At 47.7% G+C, this 27,841-nt stretch overlaps 1 protein-coding gene across 19 annotated transcripts in view; it reads left to right on the forward strand.

Moving 5' to 3' along the window:
- The window catches only part of KALRN (kalirin RhoGEF kinase), a 646,553-nt gene that overhangs the window by 592,231 nt on the left and 26,481 nt on the right, over positions 1-27,841 (forward strand). For 10 of the 19 annotated variants that reach the window (XM_060298164.1, XM_030858647.2, XM_060298165.1 and 7 more), the window contains 11 exons: positions 165-234; positions 558-644; positions 1,480-1,572; positions 2,328-2,378; positions 3,250-3,327; positions 6,657-6,842; positions 7,214-7,385; positions 10,825-11,063; positions 12,881-13,134; positions 16,714-16,837; positions 17,932-17,991. In XM_060298164.1, the coding sequence (XP_060154147.1) occupies positions 165-234; positions 558-644; positions 1,480-1,572; positions 2,328-2,378; positions 3,250-3,327; positions 6,657-6,842; positions 7,214-7,385; positions 10,825-11,063; positions 12,881-13,134; positions 16,714-16,837; positions 17,932-17,991 (1,414 nt within the window). Of the gene's footprint in view, positions 1-164; positions 235-557; positions 645-1,479; positions 1,573-2,327; positions 2,379-3,249; positions 3,328-6,656; positions 6,843-7,213; positions 7,386-10,824; positions 11,064-12,880; positions 13,139-13,439; positions 13,986-16,713; positions 16,838-17,931; positions 17,992-27,841 lie in introns of those variants that run through there. The other 9 variants (XM_060298175.1, XM_060298177.1, XM_070045456.1 and 6 more) reach the window with 3 other exon arrangements.

The following is a 27,841-nucleotide window of genomic DNA, read 5'->3' on the forward strand; positions in this document are numbered from 1 at the left end:
GTGCTACGTTGCCCTGAGGATCAGGGGGTCTTGGAATCCAGGACTCTCCTGTCCTCCCCCTGGGGTGGGGTTTGGGGAGAGTCTTGTGTCATTCATCTCACCACTGAGAAATGATACAGTTCTGAAGAATGTGCCTTCCTTCTCTTCTCTCCATCCTTTTATAGTGTTTTCCTGGGTGAACTGGAAAAATGTATCCAGGAGCAAGACAGACTGGCACAGCTCTTTATTAAATATGTGAGTGTTGCCCTGCGGCCCCTCCGCTCCCCCTCCCACCATGCGCATTTGCATGCATTTTACTGTCCCTTCCCTCCTCTGCTCTCCCTCCTCATCCCTCTCTGAGCTGTTGGGGTCTTTTCTCTCTTTCCTGGCAGTTTGGAAGATGGGCTCTTGCCCACTGTGTTTTTCTCCTCTGTCCTTGATATTTTAGCCTCTTTGGTGCGGCCCCAGAACATGGGCCACATCTTTGTCCTTTGTCCCTCCGCCCCTAGACCAGCTTAGCACTCTGAGATGGAGCGCGAGGCACAGCTGCCTGAGCGCCTTTCCCTCTGCCTTTGCAGGAGCGGAAGCTGCACATCTACGTGTGGTACTGCCAGAATAAGCCGCGCTCCGAGTACATCGTCGCCGAGTACGACGCCTACTTTGAGGTAAGCTGCTCGGGCCTGGCTGAACCACAGTGTGGGCAAGACGCTCAGGCCGGGACCACCCCATTCACAAACACCGGCCGTCATCCGTCCGTGCGTGGCCCCCTCACGGCACTGTCCATCCCTCAGGACAGGGAGGGCTGCCTCAACAGAGCCGTTAGCTTCTTGGCTAAGTTCTCGTTAGCTCCTCTCCTCTTCTAGAGACCCCGTCGGCAGAACGACTCTGTAACGCAGAGCCCGCTGCAGAAGCTCCAGTCCCCCTTCCGTGACCCCGGAGCCCACTGCGCCCACGCTCTTCCTCACCGGGCCCTGGAGGCTGCTTGCTGAGGACCCTCAACAAGGGGCTCACAGCACCTTGTACGTAGCCTCTGTCCCGTTCCCCGAGGCCCGGCAAGCACCTAAAGTGTGTGTGCTGCCGCACCCTGGAGGCGTTTATTGTGCTGGAGGAGAGGCAACACCATCACCTGGAAAGAGCCCTTGCCTGAGTGTTTGCAGATCTGAGTTGAGGGCCCAGCCCGTAGGCTTGTGGTGTCCCAGGGGAAGCCCTTCATTTCTGACTTGGCCGTGGAGTGGGAGAGAGAACAGAACACCCCTGCCAGCTTGTCCCTGGGACTGGGTGTGACAGAGCTTGATAGGTAAGAAGGTGATGGTGAGATGTGCTTTGTCGTTAATAACAAAATGAGCTATTGTGTAGGCAATTCTACCCGTTGCGTGGTTTGAAGATTCTAAACCTTTATTGGCAAACATGAAGACCTGCCATCCTTGCCTTTGAACCCCTGTCCAGAGCACCCCAATCCTTTGGTTCCTTTTCCCCTGATGTAGCTCCCTTGTGTTCCAGGAGGTGAAACAGGAGATAAATGAAAGGCTGACACTTAGCGACTTCCTTATCAAGCCCATTCAGAGAATCACAAAGTATCAGCTGCTCCTCAAGGTAAGAGGGCTGTGAGCCCCGCCCAGGGCCAGAGCAGGGTCTTCATCAGGCTCTGAGTTAGGGAGCAGGTCAGCTCGAGGTTCTGTCTCCACCACACTAGTTGGGGGCATGTGTGGGTTTTTACCTTTTACCGGCTGGTTATTTGTGTCAGCTTTGCCCCTGCATAAATTGCATGCCTGTTGTTCCTTCCTTAAGGTTGGTGGTTATTTGATTTTCTTTTTTCCAAATCACTTTCTTACGTTGTTGCCATCACTGACTGGCTTGGTACCTTTAAAAACTAAAAAATAATAAGAGCATAAAATCAGAGTAGAACACACAGAGAAAGAAAAGGAAGGGCAAAGCCCTAGGAACCCTAGATGAGTAAAACCTAAAATTTGATCATTTTTTTACTTTTTAAAATCATGTAGTTTGACTTGTCTTACAGAAATATGAAGCAAATGAGAGATTTGACAGTCCTTTGTCCCTTTCCTCCTTGTCATCATTCCCCTTTTGTCCCTATTCACACACTTTCTCTCCCCTTCACCCCTGCCGCCCTTTTCCCATAGCTCTGAATCTTTGAATATTCCGGGGGTTTTCTCTGTGTGATTACATCCACCATGACTCCCAGCTTCATATCTCAGCGACTACAAAGCGTTGCCATCTCTGTGGGGAAGGAAAGTCTCCTGGGTGTCATCTTGGTTTTTACGATGCTACGTTTTTTATAGGGCCTTCTTTTCCTAACTGGTTTCACTCTCCCTGCTTCCCCCACTTGCTAGGACTTCCTGAGATACAGTGAGAAGGCTGGTTTGGAGTGTTCTGATATCGAGGTGAGTTTTCTGCTTGTAATGCTGGTGGCTCTTATGGGACAGTTATTGGATGTCTGCCCCTAAAGGGGAAAGATTGGCCCTGGAGGATGGGGAGTCCAGGCTGGCTCCTCTCAGACAGCAAAGAGCCCCTTGCAAACAGCTGCCTGGCAGGAGGTGTAGTGGCGAGTATTAAGGAGCACGTTGAACGTTTTTTGAGAATCCGGTCCAGGGCCAGACCAGAGCTTAGCCCTGCTCGTGTTCTCCTCGTAGCTCCCAGTGACATGTGGTGGGAAAGGGTGGTATTTTAACCCTCTAACATCCTGCAGAGATTGGGTGTTTCATCGTGCAGCTTTATCCATGAATCCAGGTACTGTTTGAGGCTGACATAGAAATTATTCCATTTTCACTCCCTCCCCCGTCCCCGAGGATTACTCCCTAAGTGAAGTCCTTAGAGACAATGTCACCATGGGGATTATTTTAAGCCAGGGAGGTTACAGACCATTCTGGCAGGTTATTTTAGGTTAAAACCTCTAGTATTTCACAAGCGAGGCTAAGCTGTTGCTTCGGCAGCCGGGGAGCAACAAAGAGAAAAAAGAAAATGCAAGAAGGAAAGCAAATGGATAAACGGAAGTGGGAAGGTTCGGAAAAGGATGGGCTGGTAGCATCCTCCCCGCGTGTGCTCACTGATTCACGTGGAGCCCCTGCACGGATGACCAACAGCCCCCAGCTTAGAACAGGAAAGCCCTCCCTCCTCTGAAGTGGACAGCAGGGACCAGTGTCCTTTCCTAGGATCAGGGAGCCCCCAGGAGGCCCCTGGCTTCCAGCATGGAACCGCCGAGCCCCCTTCCCCACTGCTGCTCCCCGCCCTGACTGCTGTTGTTCTTTCCCACAGAAAGCAGTGGAGTTAATGTGCCTTGTTCCAAAACGCTGCAACGACATGATGAATCTGGGGCGCCTGCAGGGCTTTGAGGTGAGCCCTTAAGAAGGCTTCTTGGGCTTCCCTGGTGGCGCAGTGGTTGAGAGTCCGCCTGCCGATGCAGGGGACACGGGTTCGTGCCCCGGTCGGGGAAGATCCCACGTGCCGCGGAGCGGCTGGGCCCGTGAGCCATGGCCGCTGAGCCTGCGCGTCCAGAGCCTGTGCTCCGCAACGGGAGAGGCCGCAGCAGTGAGAGGCCCGCGTACTGCAAAGAAAAAAAAAAAAAGGCTTAGCCCTCTCCCTTCAGGGCAGCAGGAGCCCAGGCTTCCCTTTGAAGTCCTGTGCGCGTGTTCTCTGCCTCTCTCACTCACCGCGTTTGCCCTTGTGCCCAGGCCCCTCCAGATCACAGGCCTGGAAGATGCACCTGTTTAGGACCTCCAGTGATAGGGCAGCCAGAGGAAGTCGACCAAGCTGCAGTCAGGATTGCAAGGGGCTTGGAAAGACCCCAGATTCTTTATAGCTATGGACGTGCCGATGACCCCTTCCCTTTTCTTGCTTGCTTGAGAAATGCCGGGAATGTGAGGGAGAACAGGACTACGTGATGAGAGTAGAACCAGAGGGAAAATGGAACACTTTTTTTCGGAGAGGGTGGTTCTAGTAAACGGGTCTACACAGTGGCTGGCTTTTTAGCTAAATGAATGTTTAAAGCTCTAAAACATCACAGTGCACATTTCTGTTCTTTGACAAGAAGAATCAAGTCTTGGGAGAAACAGCTAGACGTACCCAGGGTTTGGATTTCAACAAATATGCTAGTGTGCTAGGGCTGCCCTAACAAAGTACCACAGGCTGGGTGGCTGGAACAACAGAAATGTTATCATCTCACATTTCCAGAAGTTAGAAGTCCGAGATCAAAGTGTAGGCAAGGGTGGTTCCTTCTGAGTGCTGTGAGGAAAGGGTCTGTCCAGGCCTCCCTCCTTGGCTTATAGATGGCCGTCTTCATGTTCACATGGCATTCTTCCTGTATTTTCACATCGCCTTCCTTCTGTACATATCTCTGTGTTCAAATTTTCCCTTTTTATAAAGACACCGATCATGTTTGATTAAGGCTCACCATAATGACCTCTCTTTAACTTGATTCCCTTTGTAAAGGCTCTGTCTTTTGATAAGGTCGCATTCTGAGGTGCTGAGGGTTAAGACTTCAACATCCAAATTGGAGAGGGGATTCAATTCAACCCATAACAGTGAACCTTAGAAGAGCAAATTGACTTTCCTGGTTTAAATTTAATAAGTGGCTGTTATTAATTTATATCCACACTTCTAACTAAACATAATCTGTTTTAAATATTAATACGATAAAACTGGAACTGATGCAGTTATTGACTGGTGCTTAGTTGTTGAGCCCCTTAGAGAAAGATGTGGATCTTCTAATCCTGTTTCCCAGTAATCCTGCAAGATTTCATTATTCATTTTTTTCCTCTGGCTAAACTAGAATAAAATAGACATAAGGCAGACTGGTATACGAGTAAAGTTAGGAAATGCTATATTCAGGTTTGGGTTAGTGAGTTGGATTCATGATGGTCTTGAGCCAAATTCTTCTGTCCTTTTGGCCCTTGCCACCCATCCTGGTGTCCCTGTCTGATTCCCATTGATTTGTTGTGACCAGGAACGATGTGGAGGGTCCTTTCTGCTGTTCATTTTTTCACAGGTTCTTGTTCTCCACAGTAGGCATGAGGCATTGGAGAAGCAGGATCATGCAGCAGAAATTCACCCCGAGTTCTCACACAGTGTTTCTTTAGCCATGCTAGATGACGCTGTACCTGTTCCCTTGGAATTATGCCAGATCTGAGCCTGTTCTGAACAGAAGTAATTCCTTTTGCTCTTCATCCTTGATGTCCCTGTGTTTTTCTGAGCAGGAGTCTGACTTGGCTTTCTCTTGGTCTCTGGAGGAACTGGCCACTGACAGGAGGAGCAGCATCTGATGTACCTTCTGACCCAAGTCAGACTTCACAGGAACTGTGTTGTGCATGGTCGTGTGTCCACAGAAGGCCACACACAGGAGGGTGGAATTATTTTCTCTTTTAAATCAAGCACCACCATCTCCTTTTTTCATCAAGCCCTAGAGAATATGCTTTGCATTCATTCCTTCAGCTAATTGGGAAGGACCATGAACGTACTTCCATTCCTTCTGAAGTCCGTGGCTTTGGGTCAGGGAGAAGTTAGCCCCTTCCCTTAGATTCTCTCCCTTTTAAATCCTCTAGCTTTCCCTTTGGCATTGACAGGGCTATAACTCATGGGTCAGGCTCTTATGTAATATTAATAGAGCTTTTAGGGCTGGTCACTGGCTTAATATTAACTTTGGACCAGGGTAGACATAAGCCTGTTTGGCTGCTGACCTGGACAGTAAGGAACCACATCCAAGCAGAGGGCAGGCGTTTCTCAGGAACATGAAAGGAAAATGACCTGTGTGTTGGGTAATGTTTGGAACAAGGCGTCACATACAGAAAATAGCCCACATTTGCGCTAAAGAGCAAAAGTTGTCACCTGAAAGTACAGTTCAGAGGAGGCCCTCTGGCCACTATCTCAGATGCCAGTGTCTTCTTGTTGCAGAACAGTAGAAAAAGCAATAGCATCCGTGAAGACTTGTCGGGTTAGGCCATATTCCCTTTGAAGATGTGACAGTGTTTCTGAAAATCTGGTTAGAACTGGCGAACCAGATAGGCTCCACCTCCTACCCTGAGTGTCAAGTGATCTGGCAACTGGAGGCATTGAAATATAGACACCTGTCAATAGTATCTCAACTGTGCCTGCTGATCTGGAGCCGGAGACTAAGACCTCAGAATTTCCCCATCCTGAAATAATAGAAGAGAGGAGCCTGACTCATCTGATTTCTTTTTGTGGTCCGGCCTCCATCACTTCCCTTGGCCCCAGGTTGGTTCTAGGTTCATGGCTAGCACCCCAGGTCCTGGCTGCAAGGGCCGGGCAGGCACACCTCTCAGAGCTCCGAGGACAGAAAGGCCACTTCCAGCTCCAGCATCATCTACTTTCTGTTCTCCTTTTAATAAAAAAACAAGAGGGGCCAGCATCATTCCCAAACATCTTTTTAGCTAATAATTTTACCTTCCTTCTGGTGTTTTCCTGGAGCTGCTTCTTAGTGGTTCCGTAGCCTCCTTTCCCTTCCCTCCGGGGCCCTGTGTGAACGGGAAGGTGGCCACAGTCTGCCCTCGATGTCTGGGTGGGCCCTGATTCAGTCTCTTACTAGAGCCTGAGGCTTTTGCTGTCAGGTCTGTTGTCCATGTCCCCACAGAGGGAGGTTCTGTGACCTAGAGGGTTGTGGTCATCTCCCTGTCTCTCACTTACTTCACCGCAGTCCTTCTTTCCGTCAGGGCACCCTGACCGCTCAGGGCAAGCTGCTGCAGCAGGATACGTTCTACGTGATTGAGCTGGATGCCGGCATGCAGTCGCGGACCAAGGAGAGGCGCGTGTTCCTCTTTGAGCAAATTGTCATCTTCAGTGAACTGCTCAGGAAGGGATCCCTCACCCCAGGCTACATGTTCAAAAGGAGCATCAAGGTGAGGATGCACGTGGGGATGAGAAGGGGCAAAGAAGAGTCACACTGGGGGAGCCACTTCCCTAAGACAGAGACACTGGCAAGAGTAAGGATCCAGAACGTTGAAGGTCTTTCGGCCTAGTAACCTTCGGGATTGAAGGTTGATTATCTGTGAGAAAAAGTGACAGGCTCGGTGCCAGTCTCTAACATGATCCTGCAGGTTCTCCAAGATCATGTCGTTCACTCAAAGACAGAAACCAAAGTATTTAAGCTGTTAGATTCAGGGCACAATTTTGGAAACATTTCCTGAAATAAAAACTTTGAGGAACTGTAATATGTTGTTGATTTTTTAAAACTGCTTAGTATGGAAAGGATCACCTTGGTTTCTTCCAGATGAATTACTTGGTCCTGGAGGAGAACGTGGACAGTGACCCCTGCAAGTTTGCACTCATGAACAGGGAGACTTCGGAGAGGGTCATCCTGCAAGCCGCCAACGCTGATATCCAGCAGGCCTGGGTGCAGGACATCAATCAAGTCTTAGAAACACAGCGAGACTTCTTAAATGGTGAGTGCCGGGTCTGGCTTCTTGCCGGGCCATTTTCAGGGGACCCCACACCTCTGAACCTCCTGGTGAGTTATGAGCCCCGATCACATTTATATGCATTCCAACTTTGTAGTTTTCAGAAACACTTCGTGTAGAATTTTTCTGAACCCGAATGCACAAGTGGGCAGATGGGGCATGATAAAGAAGGCCATCTTTCCAAAAGAAGAAATAATCTCTTGCAACCTTGACATAGAGGATGTGCCTTGTGCCACCATTACCAGCTGGTAGTAATTGGGGCAAAAGTCTGAAATGGGCACATCCTCTTTGTCTCAGGGGCCAACTATCAATGACGTGTATTTTTCCGTTTAGTAGCTAATGGCTGGTAATCTCAGAGGTTCTCCAGTGCTATCTAGAGATAACTGGCAGTTTGGCAGATCAGCTCAAATCCCCTCTCTGCTCCCAACAGAGGTGATTGCTAACTCTAAATTTCAGTAATACCTTGAAACTTCCCAAAACAAACTATCAATTACACAGAGAATGAAGCTCTCTGTGGACCTGAAGGAGTACTGTATGGCCATATGTGCTCCCATGTTTACACATACATGTCCACCCTTGGGTGTGTCACCTTTTCTAATCTAGAATCTGGTCTCTTTTCAAATGACGCAAATAGGACACTTGCTGGGTGTTATCACGGAACTCAGTGCTGTGGGGATGGACCTTGCGCAAGTCACGATGTTTCTCTGGGCCTCAGTGGGCTCTTTTTGTGAAAGACCTATTCTGCAGCACTGAAGCAGGAAAACATGGCCCACCTCCCAGAGAGAGCGTCATTCTCTGCGTAATTGACAGTTTGTTCTGGGAAGTTTCAAGGTATTACTGAAATTTAGAGTTAGCAATCACCTCTGTTGGGAGCAAAGGGGAATTTGAGTTGGTCTGCCAAACCCCAGGGTATCTCCAGATAACACTAGAGAGCCTTGTAAGATTACCAGGTATCAACTGTACTCCATGGTAAGGGATTTAACACAGTTGTGTTTCTTTTAAAACAAGTCAAAAGAGATTATGGAGCAGAATGCCTTGCCTTTTTAAGCTAGAACACGAGACTTCAAAGCAGTTACACACTTACACGGAGAGTATTTGGGGGCCGTGCCCCAGGTCCCCCGACTGTAGAACAGTTTGGTGAAAAAAACTAAACTAAGTGATCTCTAGGGTTCTTTCTCATTCTAAAGAGTCTAAAATTAAACACCAGCCCAGTCCTGAGGGATAGTAATGAAAGCTGTATATAGTTCACAGTTTTTGAGTATACAACATTGAATTAATGCTTCTATGGATAAAATAATTTTAAGCAAAAACATGTGCATGTATAAAATACATTCATTAAATTGACTCTATTGGGAATTTCTGATAGATTCTAAGCTGGAATGAGGTTTTTAAGTTCATCAATTCAGAACAAAAAAAAAATAAGGTAGGACGATAAGTTGAAACCGGAAATGATTGAGTAACAATAATGGCTCCCATATATGGAGTCCTTTCTCTGTGCGAGGCACGATGCAAAGCATTTCACATGTGTTACCACACTTAATCCTCACATCAGTGTGGAAAGCTAAGTAATATCATCCTGTATTTTTCAGGTGAGGAAAAGGAGGCTCAGGGAGGTTAAGAAACCGGTCCAAAGTCACAAAAACAGTAGGTGCTAAAACAAGAACTGGAACCCAGAACTGTATAACTTGTATAACTTAAAATTAGGCTCTAACTCCAAAACTGCAGTATAGTTGCTAGTGGTAGGGCACACATTTGTCTATGAGTTCCCCAGCAAACAAAGCAAAAACACAGGACCAGGTATAAGACACCGTATCCCTCAGCCAGATGCAAACCCTACCTGAAGATGCACAGCTTTCCTGGTCCCAAGACCTAAGTCATGCAGACGGAGGCCCTCGAAGAGCACAGACTTTCTTGCAGCTTAGTTAAGAAGACATACTATTTTCAAACACTTTAGCGCAGTGATTGCGTATAATCAATACCCCACTTCCATGAGATGGGTAATGATTCATCGGATCAGTTTGCTACGGCCTGCTTCACAGCTGTCTGCTATCTGCTTCAAACTTGGAGCCGTACTTCTTCGGGCATAGTCAGTTATCCAGACTTGTACACGGTTCCAAGAGACCTTTTGCCTAATTATAGTGGATTATGGAGTTATTAATGAGCTGGATTCTCTATACCTAAATATTTAATGCTCTCCAGGAGAAAGGCTGAGGCCTGGCAGCAGCCTATTCAGCACTTTGACACACTCAGAAGACAAGGATGTGACAATGGACTGGGGCCAGGCTTTTGCTTGTAGACACACATGCAGGCACCTCAGAGCCAACCTTTCCCTCCTGAGACCTCAAATAGAAAGGAAGTGTGGACTATGTGTTGAGTCCTATTAAAGTATATACCTATTACTAGGGAAATATCCTTATAAAGGAAAGTTCTCTGGGCCCCAGCTGTTAACCCAATTAAATATTTGTTACAGTGAACACTGACAGAAACAGCATAATCGGGCCTGCCTTGAAGTCACTGTTGCAGAATTTGACCTGTATGGCTTTTGCCTGGCTGTACCTCTTTAGTACTAAGACCTTGGAACTTTATCATCTTAAACTCAGGAAAACAAAGCTTACCTCTTTCCTTTCAAAGCAGAGTTCCACTGACCACCACTTCTCCCAGCCTCCAAACCCAAGTTACCCTGGCTCCTTGCCATCTTTTCCCATCTAGGCTGTGTCAACCTCAGCTCCCTCTGGAGCGCTTGCCACACCGCACCCCTTCCGCTTTCCCATGGCTCTGCTCAGGTCCGGCCTCTCCCCTTCACTATCTCACGGCTCTTAATCAGCCTGGCCAGTCCCTCCCCTCACCCGCTGCAAGGTTAACATTCTTCAGGTGTACTCTGGTGCACCTGCACTGAAAACATGAACGTTGCCTTAATTCAGTCACTTTTCATGAACTTCAGAATTAAATCCAGACTCATTCACCTGCTTTCCAGATCTTTCACATCCTGGCACCTCCAACTTCCCTTACCTGTCTCATCTCCTTCCTCCACAGAGACCCATGGCTCTGTGCTCCAGGGAATCTGACTCCATCCTGTTGCCCAGACCCACTTCCCATTTGCTTCCACCCTGCAGAGCCTGCATGTCAGGGCCTGATGGCTGGCAGTTTCTGAAGCTCTTTACTACCACCCTACCCATCCCTGTGTCCACCCGCGCACACACGTACTACAGAGCCCTCTCTCCCTCCTTTTGCACCATTTCGGTTTTGCACTTTCATCATTTAGACAAAACTAAGAATAGTTCTCGGTAGATGATACATTCTTTAAAAACAGGGTAGTATCTTCCTCACGTATCCTCACTCTGCCTCACACAAAGCCTGACCTCTTAAGCCTCCAAAGCTTATGGGATTTCCAAAGCTGAGAGTAACGGTCTGGTTTTCCCTGCAGCCCTACAGTCGCCCATTGAATATCAGCGGAAAGAAAGGAACACAGCTGTGATGAGGTCCCAGCCTGCTAGGGTTCCCCAAGCCAGCCCCAGGCCTTACTCCTCCATCCCCGTGGGCTCCGAGAAGCCCCCAAAGGGCTCCAGCTGTAACCCGCCTCTGCCACCCCTGAAGATATCTACCTCCAATGGCAGTTCGGGGTTTGACTACCACCAGGCTGGGGACAAGTTTGAGGCCAGCAAGGTAAGTGACAGCCCACACCTGCCAGCCACACCACTCTGAGGGTACAGCCTCTGGGCTTACTTTATAAGTAGCATCTTTTTATGCTGCTCACTTTAGCAGGAAGGGCCCACTAAATACAGCCTAATCTCAATGATTTCTCTTTCTTCCCCTGCAAATTGGGTGAGTTAAACCAGCTCCCTACCTCTCCACTACCCTCATCCCCCGCCGTCCAGATACTCTGTGTTAAAGGGCTGTCGTCATCTGCAGAAACACTATACAAATATGGTAATGTTGGAGTGGCAATTATGATTTGTAGCAAATAGAGGAGTTGTGGTGTGGATCATCTAAAAGTCGCAGCTCTAGGGTTTGACATCTTGAAGAGATTGCCCTTTCTAACGATGAGCTGCTGAAGCGAGCTCACGCCCATTGGCTGAAGCAGCAAGAGGATGTTGCCCATCAGTGTGTGAATGGGGGAAGCTAGCCTTGGATTAGACTATCCGAGATAATCCACAATTCAAACATCGCCATGAGGAGAGTCATCAGTGTAACTGCAGATCCAGTCTACACGGCTGTTTTGACCCAACCAGGTAGTAAGAATGACAATGAATGGCAAAAGTGCTAGATCCCGAGTCAGGCGATCTGGTTTCTGTTCCAAATTATGCAGCTCAGAACTTTGCGACTTGCCCTAAAACCTCAGCAGTTTACTTAATCTCATCAGGCCTGTTTCCTCTAGAGCTCAATGGGTCTGTGAATGGGAACATCTGCATTTTTTACCTACATGTTCCCACCTTACAGTTTTATTTTTCTTACCCATATTATTAGATGATGTTGATTTTTTTTTTTTTTTTGCCACGCCACACAACTTGCAGAATCTTAGATCCCCGACCAGGGATTGAACCCAGGCCATGGCAGTGAAACCGCCAAGTCCTAACCACTGGACCGCCAGGGAACTCCTCATTTTTATTTTTTAATTAACTATTAATGTCTAAGTTCAGTTCTGTGTAACAGTAACTATACTGACCTATTTTATCACATCAGCTGGAAATTATTTTTTCATCTTAAAAATCCCCTGCCCTTGTGAATAAGTTGAAGTCCCATTAACTCACTGAAGAATTTCTGGCTCTCACCATGCTCTGTGAGGCAGCCAGGCATCTGTGGAAGTTACAGGTCTGTCTAGAAGCAGCTTCCCTGGTACAGAGTCATGTGCAAAGGTCACGGAGGCAGGACCCTTCATATTAATGAATACAGGGGGACTGGAGTTCTCTTCCCACAGGAGTCGGGTCAGGGTAGGTCATGGCCTTGCCTTTGAAATGGGCAAATGTCTCATTGTTACTCCTGTCTCAAGGAGGGTCAGAATGTAGAGTAAGACCAATGCTTTTTCAAAAGGAAGAAAAACATGTATCAAAGAGTCTGTGTTCTTTTCTTTGGAGGATGGTGACCACTGACCTGACCTTTGCCCTGACCTCACTCTGCCCAGGTGCTTACGTATCCCTGTGTCTGTGCCACACTCCTCCTTCCAGCTGGAGGATGCTAGTGAGACTATGCATGCTAAGGAGGGACTCCCAGGTGGAAGGCGTGTTTATACCTTTACCTAAGGCTGGGCAGTATCTCCACCTTTTCACCCTCACTTATAATATTAATGAGACTTTTTCATTATAAATAAAATACATTTTCAGAGCCCCTTTAGGAATATAATTCCATTTCTCAGATAATCTTCTGCCTGCCATTTACCCTGCTAGCGGGAGGGCTGACTTTCAACCACACATTAGGATGCAGAGCAAGCCCATGTGAACCAGCCTTGCTGTGTCTGTGTCCCTCTTGCCCTTGTCTCCTGGCAGAGCGACCTGGGAGGCTGCAATGGGGTCTCATCCATGGCCGTGATCAAAGATTACTATGCACTGAAGGAGAACGAAATCTGTGTGAGCCAAGGTGAGGTGGTCCAGGTCCTTGCCATCAACCAGCAGAACATGTGCCTGGTGTACCAGCCCGCCAGCGACCACTCCCCCGCCGCCGAGGGCTGGGTCCCGGGCAACATCCTGGCACCCCTCACCAAAGCCACAGCAGCCGCAGAAAATAGTGACGGGAGCATCAAGTAAGTGCCTCGTTGGCTTCCCCGGGAGAGGAGTATGTGGATTAAAAAAAAAATTCAAAACAAAGAACACAAAAATGCAAACACACGGTAGGGAATTACTGCTGCTTATTCTCGACAGTGCCACCAGCACCAAGGTTTGAGCGCTGGAACCACACGCAGCAGGGGGCAACCGGGCTGGAGTGTTCCGATTTTTTTTTTTTTTTTTTTTTTTTGGTGGTGGTGGTAACAGTGATGGTGTTTCTTTCCTTTTCATTTGTAATTTTCTGTTTGTTTTTTTTTTTCTTTTCTCCCCCCTCCTTGTTAAGAAAAGAACCCTACTGAAACCCTAGGGGACAAGAGGCATGCCTCCTGTTGCTCCATTTGACCCACCACAGGATTCACTGGACTGGACTTCTATTTATATTGTATTAAGTTACTGATATATATATATATATTTTTTGATTGACACCAAAAAATTACCTTAGCACAAATGCCAGACCTGTATAGGTCAGAGGCCTGCTGCTTCTCCCAGGAGAGAGGGAACTTTTTGGTTGTCTATGGCAATTCCTCTGTACAGATTGTAACTTTTTTTTTTTTTTTTGACTTTCCCCCTCCCCTGTCACTTTAATATATGTTCATGGTCATTTGTAAGATATTTCTTTTCCTTATTCTGGTTGCGAAGACCCTTCCAAACACATTCCTGTATAAAGTATTTTGCACTATTTAAAGAAACCCATATGGATGAGGTCAGGCTGTGCAATATAATGGAGAGTCACAATGTTCATCATTGTACCTGTAATGTAACTAATAATTTTAAATGTACTATTTTAAATATGTAAAATAAATTTTCACTGCAAGCATGTTTTAATGAGGTTAAAGACTAGTTGACCCTTTTTCCTCAGTGCACTATTCTGGGACTTCGAAATGTACAAACGATTCTTCTTCTTTTTTCTTTAAGAGTTGGTTGAATGCATTGGCAGTTCTTTCCTACACAAGAAGTGCCTTTGTGGCCAGAGGTCCAACCCTAGCCTTCCCTTCTAAGCAGCCCATGTGTGTTCTCTCTAACCTCTGAGGTGAGGGATGATGCAGATGGGATGCTGTCCAACTGGGCGACCTTGAGGTGCTGACGTAAACCAGAGGCTAGTGTAGAAGGCGGTGGGCTGGCTTGCGGCCTCCACTGCTCTCCACGCCGTGTGGTCACCGGCGGCCGGGTGGAGGAGCTCCCGTGAGATATCTAAGCAGCAGCAGCAACAGAGCTGCGCCTCCTTGGAGCTTTCCCTAGCTCAGCGACAGAGACTACTGACCCCACCCTGGCCTCTTTGGTAACCGCAGACCCAGCTGGAAATCAGCGGTGGCCCCTAAATGGCAACAGGCCTGATTCATTTTATCCTAAAGACACTTGGTTTCAGTACCTTTTATGAAGTCTTGGATATAAAGGCCCTCAAAGCATTGAAGTTCTTATTAATCAATGACTTACAGAGCTAGCTAACTCGTAATGAGTTGGATCTAATTATCCAGGCACTCAGCACTTCTCCCTTGCATCTTTTGGTCACTTTTTCATACCTTCCATGGGAGGACTGGTAGGAAGGGTGTCAGGCTGGGCAAAAGAGAACAGGTTCAAATACCAATTGGTCATTCGGTGCCTTGTCAGTGTGGCTCTTGCACAAGGGTTGGTGGGAGTGGAGCAGAGCAATGGACTAAACGTGGTTGTCACTATTTATCAGTGAAGGACACTCACCGTACCCTCCCCAGGGCTGCTATGACCACAAGGGTCAGAGTTGGTTGTGATGCCTATGGGATAAATGTCACTGAAACCCTGTTTCCACATCAGTCCCCAGGCTTGTGGCCAAGAGATGGAAGCTCCCCAAACCATGATGACGCATTCTTCTGGGAGGAAGAATATGAAATTGAGCGTGTCCTGACACTTGTACTACTCTGAGTCTCCTTCTCAGTGTTACTTGTAGCATTTCTAGTTTCTCACCAATCATACTGAATGACCCAGAGGGTTGTGATAAACATAGGAATGCAGCCCCATGCTCACGCGCACACGCACGTTGCCGGCCGCCCTAGGAGTCTTTTCAGCAGGGACCTCCCTGACTCAAGAGGTTCTCAGAATAAGCCAGGGACATGGCTTTGGGGGTAAAGATAAGAGATGAAAGTCTGCAGTTAAGAGTGGTATTATCCGAGGTTCATTTCGGTGACCGTTCTCACTCAGAAACAACAGTTGGAGTGAGAGCTGGTATGCAGGGACTCCCAGGGAGCCTGCCTCTTCAGCAGGCACAAGAGAAGGTCTGGCCAAGAGATTCTTTTCTGCCATCTGAAGGAGCCGCTTTCCAAAAAAAATTTGAGGACATGACTATTATCGCTCTTTCCTACTCAGAAAGTTGATTGCTAAACCTCCATGCTAGTGATAAATATCTTGAGAACACTTTCCCCAGGTCATCCTGAAATCTGTGACGTTTATGGAGTTTTGTGGAGGAGTTGCTATGCGTTTTGGAGCATCTCCCTTCCTCCTAAATCTCATAGGCCTCTCTCTCTCCCCTCTCTCCCTTAATGATGCTCTTTTCATTGAGCCCTGTCTGCGTAGGCCTAAATTGGATAAGGAGACACTGAAGGGAAGCCAGCCTCACTTACTCCAGACATGACAGAACTTCATCCAAACTCTGTGACCACACCTGAAACTGATGCTGCCTGCCCAGGGTCCCTGATGCTGTTTGAGACTTGGCTTTTGGTGTCTTTGAGTCCTAACATATGTGGAACTCAAGAGCTCTGCTCTGAGCCTCTCTTTCAGGTCTGTGAAGAAATAGCTCCCAACCCTCTAGTGAGAAGGAAGAAGTTACGATAGTGTGAAGGGACATTGCCACCCTCACCTCCCTGAGAGCACGCGTTGGGTCTTCTCCCAACAGGAACACTCTAGGAGCTCTTAGTGGTTGTCAGACAGATCCTTGTATTCACAAACACTGAGTGATGTGGAGAACATAGACCAAGAAACCCTTCATCCTAAGTCATCCAGATAAATGAGTGGTGCCCACGAGTTTTATAAAGTCAAACGCCCTAGAACCTCCTATCTGTACTACGGTGTTTGGGAGTGGCCACAGCCTAGACACAAATAATGAGATGAAAACCTCAAAAGCATCCTTTTGGGTCTTTATATCTGATCCTGGGAAAGTACCAATAGCTTATACACTATAGAATGTACTTCCCTTATCTTTCCTAGTTTATTGCCCCCTCCCCACAGTCTTCTCCCATCCATCATACCCATACCCAGGAAGGGAATTCCTGAGTCCTATAAGGCCTCATCAGTATATGAAAACTTCCCTCGGTAGAGTTTAATCACTTAGTACCCAGACTTGCCTCAAATGCTACAACCAACCTTGTACATCTATTGGGAGGGGTCACAGTTCATCCTCACTCATTTCCTGTTGGAGGTGAGATCTGCTGCCAGCCACCACAGGAGCTGGTGTGCAGGTTTGGGGCCTCTGAAGCAGGGGCTTGACTGGAGCGCCTCACCTACTGACTCACCCAAGTGTGGCAAGCCCACCCACCGCTTCACTCTGCCCTGACCTGCCATTTTGATTGGTGCATTTTTTGGTACAACAGGAAGTCATGTTCATGGCATACTCTACGCATGAGAAAGCGGGCAGAAGTGGAGAACACGGGTAAAAGTGAAGCCACAGGGCCTCGTAAACCCAAGGATATTCTGGGCAACAAAGTCTCTGTTAAAGTGAGTAAGGTGTTCCGGAGCTGTGTCCGACCTCTCATCTACTCCCACCCTGCAGCATTCTCACGAGGCAACTTGGGTGGATGGGGACCAGAGGGGAAGTAGTTTAGTAGGATTTTGCATGCGAGATCAATTTATTTTTTATTTTTTATTTCTCCTGGCAACTTCGATTCAAATAAGTAAGTATCTCTTTTTTTTTCTTTTATACCTTCCTCCTCATACTGTGCCGAAGTTTTATAGCAAAATTATCTGCAGTATTATTTATTCTCTTAGAAATGCAAGATGCTTGACTCATATTAAAGTACTCAAAGCCACTCATTCAGTATCCTAGGTTTGAAAATACATTCAGGGTAAAGAGATTAGACATGCTTTCCAAACCTCCAACCCTTTGAAGTCTGAGGTTTGGAACTTAAGGGCTACTGTGTCCTTGGTGAAGTTTCATTTCTTTTCCCCAGAATTCAGATGCCATCACCTTCAGGCCTATGCATGGGCAGAGAAGGGAGGCACATTGATGAAGCCCACGTTATTGCTTTGTAGCAATCCAATTGTTATAGTGAACTCGCTGAGTCTAAGCTTTGACAGACCCCTGTCCGCCATCTTGAAACGATGTGATCTGTTTTCTTTACATTGGGCGCTCAGAAAAGACATGGCTCTGGACAATGGAAATTAAACCGCTGATGTTGAATATTGTTATACTGTGTGATTATCTACCCGAGTCTTCCTGAGCAAAATAAGAAAAATCCAAACCCATTCTAATGTCCTTCTTGGGGAAAAGAAATTGTACTCTCTCCCTCATCTGGGAAGTCCGGCCCCACAGGAGACAACAGTTTAAATTCGACAGCACTCATGCTTCATTTGGTTGCTTCCATCGCTATTTCCCGTGAGATGAGCGGCTTACACGATCCCAACCTCCTCTCCCTGAAAAGAGCATGCTGCCGCCCTAGGTGATCCGCACCCCACCTTAGCAGCACCTGGTTTTTCTCTGCCCGATTTCCCATGGTCCATGCTTCTTTCAAGTTCTCCCCACCCTCTAGCCAAAGCTGCCTGTGTTCTAACTGTGTTCTCTTTCTTCCCCCTCCCTCATGCTGCCCATCAAGGAGACGAACAGTTCCGAGGAGTCAGAGTGTGATGACCTTGACCCTAATACTAGCATGGAGGTAGAAGCAGCTATTGTTGTCCTCTTTCCTGCAATGATTGTCTTTTTTCGATGTGTTCTGTAACAGTGGCCTTGCTAAAAGTGACCAGCCAGTCCAGGATACATGGGCATCTCTCGGTGTCCCGTCCAACTTACAGAAAACAAAACAAACCTTAATTCAGTTGGATTCTGATAGGTAACTTTTCCTAGGTGCATTTTTTAAAACTTCTGGTTCTCTTGAATGCTTGCTTAGTCTTTGCTTCTTTGGCAGATTTGGCTTTGTGTAGAAAATAGCCAACTTCGTAACTGGAAACTTAGAAAACATTTTTTTCATGGAAAATAGCATTATAAAGAGTGGTTGGTTCCCAGCTAAAGATAAGAACTCATTTGTTTTGGTTTCTCCTTCCTCCCTTTCCCCTCTTTTTTTCTTTCCCCTGTATGTTCTTTTTCTTCTGGGACTTACTCCTCCCTGAAGCCTCCAGTAAAATCATGGAGTAGGTATGGTTTGGGGGGAAGACCTGGCCCCTAGCCAATAGCAAATGAGGAGTGACCGCAGCAACTCCAGAACCCCCCCTTCTCCAGCCCCCAGGGCTCCCGGGCAGTGGCTGTTCCTGCCACGGAGGAAAAGAGCCCTGGGGATCACCTCCCTCCTGTAGACCTAGCAGAGGCCTCTCTAGAGACAAGAAGGCTGAAATCTTGCCCAGGGGCCTTTCTCATACTCCAGGGTTACAAAGATGTGGAAGTGAAACCAGTACCTCCACCAACAAGAACCTCCAGTCAACTTCCAGGTCCTCCTAGGCCAGGAACTCTTTGGGGTAATAGAAATAGGACTCTCACATGGCTTGCCAGTGAGTGACAAGCATCATAAATTTACAACACCTAGAGAATTGGAGCAAACTTGGCTTTCCCTGCCATTTTGCCCTTCCGAGTAAACTGAAATGCTTTTCTCCAAATCTGTACCCACATCCCCGATAATTGATAAAAGTTTAGAGATTTCTTCTGCGCACAAAATACAGAATATTTTCTGAAAACCTTTTCCTTTTTATAGCCCTACGCTTTTCACTTAACTAGATGCACCTTTATTATTCTAATTTGACCTAATCCCAAAGAAAGCCACCACCATATTATGACAACCACCACAAAACCCAGGGAAGACCATGTGGCTCCAGGAGGCGTGAGTCAGCGGTGGAAGGCAACTGTTGAGTTGAACCAGGCCAGAGACCAGTGGTTGAAAGTGGGAGTTCTGCCAGGATAAAATAGTCCCCATGGTTGTGGGTGTTGCCATGGAGCGAAATCTGGCAGGTGTGGGCCAGTGCAGGGCTCCCCTGCGGGAGGAGGTGGATATGGCGCTCATAGCCTAAATATATCTTAGAGAATGGGGAAGGCGGGGGAAACTTCTGGCTCTGCTTTCCTTGCATTTCGTAGGATAGGCACCAGCTCCTGGGAAGCCCACATCTGTCGGCCTGCAGATGCCTCATGGCACCTATATCTCCAGACCTCAGTATTGCCGGCATGTAGTGAAAATGTCATCTGCAAATATATGGAGGGAGAGGGAAAGCCAGGTATCTGTGTTCCACAAGGCAACTGGGGACGTTTTTCAGCTCTGGTGGACTAGGGGGAGAAGAATGACTTTCCCACTCTGCTCTTCAAAGGAAGAATTGGGCACAGGGAGATGTGGGACCAGATGAGCAACATACGCTGAGAAGGTTAACTGATGTACTCGGTTGCTCCATGCAACATTTAGATAAGCAAAAGCTCGCATGCGCACGTGTCTTAGCCCTGCTTTGTGAATTGCACACGTTTCTAGGGTTCTTATTGAACGAGGGCTTGCAGCCCTTTGCACGAGCTGTGTGAGATGGGTCCCAGGGAGGTGCTGTTGGTGCGTAAGGAAAGGTGTTAGGATGTCAGTGCTGAACAGAAGACAGCCGAAAACTGTGTCGATGCATGTCTGAAAAGTTTTCAAATATAATAAGTTGAGGCAGAACTGGAACTCTTGAGGGGGCATGTGGTTGGAAGCTGCAGATATTCTGGTTAACCCGAGGTTCTGTCGTAGGTGTGCCTGCAGCCCTTGTGTGTTCCATGTGGGTCCTTGCAGGGCTCAGCAAGCTCTTCTGAACTGTGTTGCCATGTTGAAATGAACTCTGAGCACATAAGCAGGTGCTGAGGGGAAGCAGGCATCTTGGCACTGCTAGTATTTTCAGACACAGATACCAAATAAGATATAGAAAGTCAGCCTATTCAATATGAACTGAGAATTTGCTCAAGGGGTAAGTAGGTAGCTCTTTATTGCAATGTCCATTGTAGAAGAAAATGGTCGGGGGTGCCTACTGAAAAGAGCTAAACCTTAGAGACCTGGTTTGAGAAATAGGTGGGCTGGCCACCTCATAAAGGACTCTTGCTGCTAAACTGATAGCTTTGGGCATCATCACCAGGCCTAGCTTGGCCCCCAGCCTCACTCTTGTCTTTTGAACCTGATGACTGCAATAGGTGTTGTCTCATTGGGAGCATGTCCCTGTGCCCTGCTGAGCTGAACTGCAACTCCTGTGGCCTGTGCTAAGATCCCCTGGCCCTGGTCCCCCAGCTGACACCCCTGCCACATACCCTGTGCGCTGCTCAATGTTAGAGCTCCGAATGCTAAGTCCTGCCCTGCTGACTGCCCACCCTTGACCTGACGCCAGCACGTTGATTCCAAGCCTAGCCATGTGTAGGCTCTTATCTCCTGCCTCTGCATGAAGATCACTTCCAAAGCATTCTGACTCTCAGTTGGTGGGTTGAAGGGTTCCTTTAAGGAGCAGTTTCCTTACACACCAGCTGCTTGCTCCCCTCAGGGCCGGCATATGTCCCAACATACTGTTTTAGGGAGATATATAGGCACATCCTTGAAAGCTAATTAAGAGGAAAATAAAGCACCTTGAACCCTAGGAATCTGATTTACAAAGCTTTCCGAGAATACCCAGTTATATAAAGGGAGGCAATTCTGCTCTAATGTGTACATCCTTTTTCTTCCCCTGTAGAGACATGCTCGTGAATGTTCTCAAGTACAGACCCACCTCCCACTCCCAGCACCACAAGCCACACCACCAGCTACTGCAGGACTGGCTCTGGGTCTCTGCGATCCCCTCGTGGCCACAACCCCCTTCCCTCCTGCTGATCCGTGGGCACACCTCAGAGGGGACCATTGTAAAAATGACACGGATCTGTGCACAGTTCAGCCTTCTTGTTTACCCTGCACTGATTACACTTCGGGGGTGGCAGTGGAGGGGGATATTCTATATGAGAGAAATGTCTCTGCGTGGAAGAAGAGTCAAATCAGGCTGGAAATGAAACATTAGTCTTTCTTGGGAACGAGTGAATATTAATTCATTTTTTCCAGTAGCGCTTAGACCGCTGATTGCCTTTTATTGACAAGGTGGGCAGGCGTGATGGTGGGCTGGATGCCATATGCCCACCTGCCAGCTTCTCATCCTGCCCTGCCCAGGCTGGAGCCAGGGCTGGAGGCTCAAGGCTCAGAATCCCCCCCCTTAGCTGACACCCAGCTCTGAGAAGCATGGATTTCTTCTGAGCTGTACTGGATTTCTCCCAGGACCCAGGCTAGGAAGGTTTCCACATCCGTGCCACGTCTGAAACATGGTCTGTCGATGGCTGTCGGTGCTTGGGTTTTGGCATCTACCCTCCAACCCCAGCACTGCCACTTGTCCGCAGCAGGCACAGGAGTAGGAAGGCCTGACCCAACCTCCCAGTCCTGGGCCTCGGTCTTCAGCCCAGCTTTTATGTCAAGTCCAATTAATTAAATACATCTTAATTGTTTTGTTAATGCCCAATACCACTTTTAGCAGAGATGGTCAATCCATCAGAGTAAGAGGTTGTCATGATTCCAAAAAGACTGCATCTCTGCCCCAGCCATTTGACGCAGGGCCAGCCTCCCCCACGGCACAGGCTGCGTGCGGTCATGTTGCCAGCCCCCAGGTATTTAGCTCCGGGTGGAGGTCGGGGTGCTTGCTGTGTAAGAACTGGCTTGGGATCCTGTGGGAGAGAAGGCACTTGGAAAGGTGAAGCTAATTTGGAAGGAAATTTCCAATTAGGGTAAGACTCATAGACTCTCAGAGTTGATGGAAACTCGGAAAACTTTAGTTAACCCTATCCCCTTCATTTATTTACTCTTTATGGTGATAAAATATACACAACATAAAATTCACCATTTTTACGTGGCATTAAATACTTTCACAGTGTTGTGCAGCCGTCACCATTATTCATTCCAGAGCTGTTTCATCATCCCAAACTGAAACTGTAGCCAGTAAACAATAACTCCCCTTTACTCCATCCCTCCAGCCCCTTCCAAGACTTTGAGAAGAGGAAACTGAGGCACAGGAAGTTGTAACTTCCTGTTCAAAAGTGAGCAGGTGCCCTGAAGGCAGTTTCTGGTTTTCCCTGGCCCTCGTTCCCCCACCCAACACCATGCTGCTCCTCTCTTGGAGCCCCTCCCACCTCCCAGTCCAGGTAGGTTTTAATCTAAAACACAGATTCTGGCAGACAAGAAGACGTGCCTTCCAGGGCCAATTTTCCTCTGTGAATTTGTTATTTAACTTTCCAGCTCAACAAAGAGGAATATCTTTTCTGCCCATCCAGCCCTCCAAGGCTGAAGTAGGACTTAGATGAAAGTCACGCAAAGGCAGTATCACATGGAAACAACACTGGAACAGGGGCCAGAAAACCTGGACTGCAGTCTGGGCCCTGTCAGCTATGAGACCTCCGGCCGGTCAGCCTTTCTGAGCCTCGGGGTTCTCTGTGGGAGGTCGCACAGCTCCCAGGGCACGGGTGTTTATGTAAGGGACATGAGCCCTTTGAGCCTTGTGCAGATCTAAGGTGTGATATCCAAAGACTTTGCTCTCCTGAACGTCTGACTCTGACAACAGTGAGACCCCAACAGGAGAGAAAGGAGAAGATTCTGTGTTTTGCCCCTGAAACTTGCTTTGCAGGGGGTGCGGCGGGAATGGCCTGGGTACATTTCCTCCCGAGACCCAGCTGGAGTGTCCACTTCCGGCTCTGGGCAGGGCTTGAGTGGCCAGAGCTGAACTTTTCTTTCCCTCCCCAAATCCACAATTCCCCAGGCCCAGCTTCCACGTCTTCAAAGAGCTAGGCTGCTGCTCCCACCTCAGCTGCCTTGGCGCCGTGTCCCAGATTCGGAGCTTCAAAATAACTAACCTAGCCAGACAGATTGAAGGAAACGTTTACACCCCAAGTCGGGTGACTGACCTCCTGGCATCACCAGCGTTTCTACCGGTGCCTGTTTCTGCATTTTATAAAAAGGACTTTTTAACGAAAAGAACTCTTTGGAGAAAAAGTGAAGCGTCACACGCCTCTCGTTTTATTTTTACAAAATATTTTCTTTGTAATAGACCTGAAAGGTTGGGCCCGGAGACTGACGCTGCTTTGCCTAGCTCTGTTCTAACTCCACATGCAGATTGATTTATATTCTGCCACTGGGAGAAGGGCACTGAGCGGACTGGAGCTGGCGTTTCTCCCTCCCGGGAGGTTAATGACAAGATCTTCTACAGCATTAGTCACGTCTGTCATACTTTCTGTTCCTTCCAGCCGCCTGGTGAAGATGCGGTTTTCTTACGCTCCTAGAAGAAGCAGGTTCAGAAAGGTCATGGTCGTACAACCAGGAAAAAGGGCAGGTCTTGACTGTGGTGCTTTGAGATGCCAAACATGGCAGGTGATAGGAAGTCTGCTCCCCAAGGGAGGCTCAGGTACTTTCCTTAAGGAGGGTCAGGTTCAGGCCCTCCTCTGTTGCATATTTGCTTGTTAGAGGAGAATTTCTTCCTCAACAACTTTTTTAATCCCTTGACAGCTGGGCTAATTATTTGGCCTCACCACACCCCTCTCCCAATGACTCAGGAGTCCAGACATAAAAGCCAAGAAAGAGGTCCAATTTCAAGGGCCGGAAATGTCTGAATTGGTTTCTCAGACCAGCACAGTCACTCAGCACACCCTCACCCTCGTCTGCAGGCCTAACCCATTTCATTGAGGTCATACACCAAGGAGATTACAAGGTGCCACTGACCCAGGAGAAGTCGCTCTCAGAGCCAGCTATCAGCGGGGCAGAGGTCACCACCTCCGTTGCCCACACCCTGCGCTGTCGAGGTCCACCTACTGGCTCACTCAACGTGTTTTTCTAATCAACTCAATATAACAAAACCCAGTTGACACAAGGCATCGCAGTGAGTACTATGGAGGGCCAAAGAATTATGTAAGATCTGGTCCCTCCCACTGCTTACTGCCGTCACATGAGGGAGGCAGCTCCGATTAAACGCCTGCATTATACAGCAGACTTCGAAACTTGCTCTGATGGAGGCATGGAGCCATTCATGTACTCGTTCAGTGAATATCTAGACACCCACTCAGGCCCTGGGCTAGTAGCAGTGGCTACTGTTTATCAGCCTTTCCTATATATCTGGCTCCGTGCTGAGTCCTTTCCTCCCAACGGCACCCTGACGTAGGTACTATTATCATTATTTTTGTTTTACAGGTGAGAGAGCACAGAGAGGTTAGTAACTTCCCCAAGGTTATGTATTCACCACCTGTCTCCCAGAATGCCTGTGAGCGTGGTCATTGGCTTCCCACGATGGCAGGGTGTGGGTTGGAGGGACTGATAGGATGGAAACAGTCTTGGAAAAAGGTGAAGGGCCAGAAAAGGGCTTGAGCAAAGGCCCAGAGGTATGAGAGTGCCTGGCACATTTTGAGAAGAGACTACGGTCTGGGTAGCCGGGGTTTAGGTGTGTGGGAAGAGTGGTGGGAGATAAAGCCTGGCAGGTGAGTTGAAACCAGACTCTGAAGGCCTCGGGGGACTTGCTAGGAAGCCTGGACTTAATCCAGTGGCCAGTGAGGAGCAGTGGAAGGTTGTCAGGCAGAGTCAGGGTGATTCATTCTGGACTTCAGGAAGATTGCTGGCCCCTGACTGAGAACAGTGGGGACAGGCAGGCCTGTTGGAGGGCTGTTGCCATCCATCTAATGAAAGGTGGTAAATACCTGATCCTGACGGGCGGGACAGGGGGAGGAATGAGCGCCTGTGAAAGGCAAAGGAGGAGCAGTGGGGGAAGCAGAAATGACAGCGGCTGAGTGCAGCGGGGGACGTCAGAGAAGGAGCATTGGGCATGAGAATTCCCACAAATCAACCTTCCACTCTCCCGTGGCCTCGGAACACACTGTAACCTGTTGTGGGTCCACAGACTCTGGGAGGGTGTTTCACTCAATAAAAGAAGCTTAGGGGATAGGGGTATGATCAAGGTCAAATCGTTGAGGGAGGAGACCTCAGAACATTCATCTATAAAGACTTTGAATATTCAGAGTCAAGATCTTGGCTTCCAAGTTGCAAACATGACTTATAGAAGGGAAGTGATAACACCGCCGCTTCACCATCCCACCCTGCAACCCCAGTCCCGTCCTGACAGACTTCTCTGTGGCTGACAGCCCCGGGAGACCCATGCATGCACAGCAGTAAACCCCCTTTCTGTTCCTTTCCCCTCTACTGTTTTGTGGGACAGGCGATAGATTTTTTTTCATTATTCTATTAAAGTCATATTTTTACCCTTTTTATTTTTGAGAACACAATAAATGTTCTTTAAGCAAAACACCGAGGAGAAATAGGAGAGGGGTTTGGACTAGACGTCCCTGTGAAACAATGTGCTCCACATATGGACATTCATAGCTCTACGCAGCAATTAGTGCTCATACGTTCTTCCCAGGAACACATGGAACTTTTTATGAAATTTGACCACGTACTACGCATAAAGCAAATCCCATCAAAAATCAAGGAATCAGTGTTGTATAGACCAAATTCTCCAACCACATGCAATTAAGTTAGAAATCAGCAAGAAGATAATTTTTTTAAACCTCATACATTTGTAAATTTGAAAACAATGCTATTACAATGGGGTCAAAGAAAAAAATGGTTGAAGAAAACTACTTAGAGCTAAATGATAATGAAAATACTTGGGAGGTACAGAACTAGTTCAAAGAGAGAATTCTATTGCTGTTCAGGATTGTGTTGCATTTATGTATTTTTTTTTACTGCAATTTATTTTATGTCTTCTTAAGAGATGAGCAGAGGTAGGAATATTTTCTAAATTTTTAGAGAAATGTATTCTAAAAAATTAGAAAATCGTGTCTGGTTTGGCCAGATTGGAAACATGAAGGGTTAAACCTCCAAACCAGAGATCATACCTCAATTTTTAGAAAGTGTTTTTCCGGTATCTGTTCATATTATTGCCAAACCTCATCATCTAAAATCCCTCTCCTTCCTCCTCTGAACACAGATTCATATGAAACAAGCATAAAGAGAATAGAAAAAAGAGGCAGAAGACAGAAATGTTGTTTTAGTCAAGGTAGCTCTGAGTTGAGTTCAGGACATTTGGTTTGAGTTTCGTTTGACCATTTTTATTCCCTCAGCACTCTCGATATGTAGTTTTTGTTTTTGTTTTTGGTTTTTGGTTTTTTTGTGCGGTACGCGGGTCTCTCACTGTTGTGGTTTCTCCCGTTGCGGAGCACAGGCTCCGGACGCGCAGGCTCAGCGGCCATGGCTCACGGGCCCAGCCGCTCCGCGGCATGTGGGATATTCCCGGACCGGGGCACGAACCCGCGTCCCCTGCATCGGTAGACGGACTCTCAACCACTGCACTGCCAGGGAAGCCCTCGATATGTAGTTTTGAACTGTGTTTTGTGACAGCTGATGAGGGATTTAGAAAAAAAACAGGTATTTTTCTTCTGGAGTCAGTTGACACCTGCTTTTCTAGGCAGATGGGATTTCACCCTCACTCTCAGGTCTTGAAGTCAGAATCTTGGACACTGACTGGCAAGAAAAATAGACTCCAGATTTCCTCAGAGCTCAGCGCGTTATTCATTGCTGGTTGATTTCGCCTGTGATTCTCTCCTGTTACCTCACTGCCCTGTCGTTTTGAAGAAAAATCAAGAAAACGGATGGAATTCTCTCCGGAAGGAAGAAATTGGGTTGCTGATGGACCGCGTCATGGTGGTTCTAGGAGGACGCACTACCGCCTGCCGCCCTCTGCTGTTCAAATGAAGCCAGGCTTCCCAGCAGTTCTTTCCCACCGGCCTGTACCAGCCTCCTTCTCCTCCTGCGCTTGGGTCTCCCAGAGAGACAGTGTGCATTTTATGTAAATGTCTTCTTCCCTCCACGGCCACTTCCATTTTAGATTCCAGATCTCTCCTCCTGCCCAGCCACCACTTTACGTGGCCCCCAGACTGTTTCTAATGAAGGCAAATGTTAGCATTTAGGAAATAGCTGCATCTTATGATTAACCCTTCGGGTCCCAGACTGACGCCTCAGGTCCCTGCCCACACCACCGGTGATCATAAGACAAGGTGGTCAGGAGACCTAAATTCTAGTCTACTCATTGAGTGGCCGCAGTTAACTTGATTTAACAAATTTTACTTGATCTTTTGCTATGTGCAAGGTGCTATGTTAAGCAACATAACAAACAGTACGTAAAACAGTACATGAACAGGTTACTATCTTTGAACGGTTCACAAGTCTGGTGGGGCAATTAACATGCAGGGAAGATGTGTGGATAGATGGCAGCGCGTGATCAGAGCCATAGGGAGCAGCCTCTGGAAGAGCAGAGAGGAGAGGAAGGTCACTGTTGGCTAAATCTCAGACCCTGACTGACCAATGAGATTCCAGAACAAGTCAAGTTCCAGACTAATGGAAATCCGAAAACACTCCAAGTTCACAGCAAGGCATTTTCTCAACTCTCCTCCCCCAACTTAGGACCCCACCATTTCACATTTTCATTGCTTTAACAAATATCAACAGAGCACTTATGTGCTAGGTATTACGCTAGGCTCTGAGGCAA

The sequence above is a fragment of the Globicephala melas genome, chromosome 4, assembly GCF_963455315.2.
Source record: "Globicephala melas chromosome 4, mGloMel1.2, whole genome shotgun sequence".
Classification (NCBI taxonomy): Eukaryota; Metazoa; Chordata; class Mammalia; order Artiodactyla; family Delphinidae; genus Globicephala; species Globicephala melas.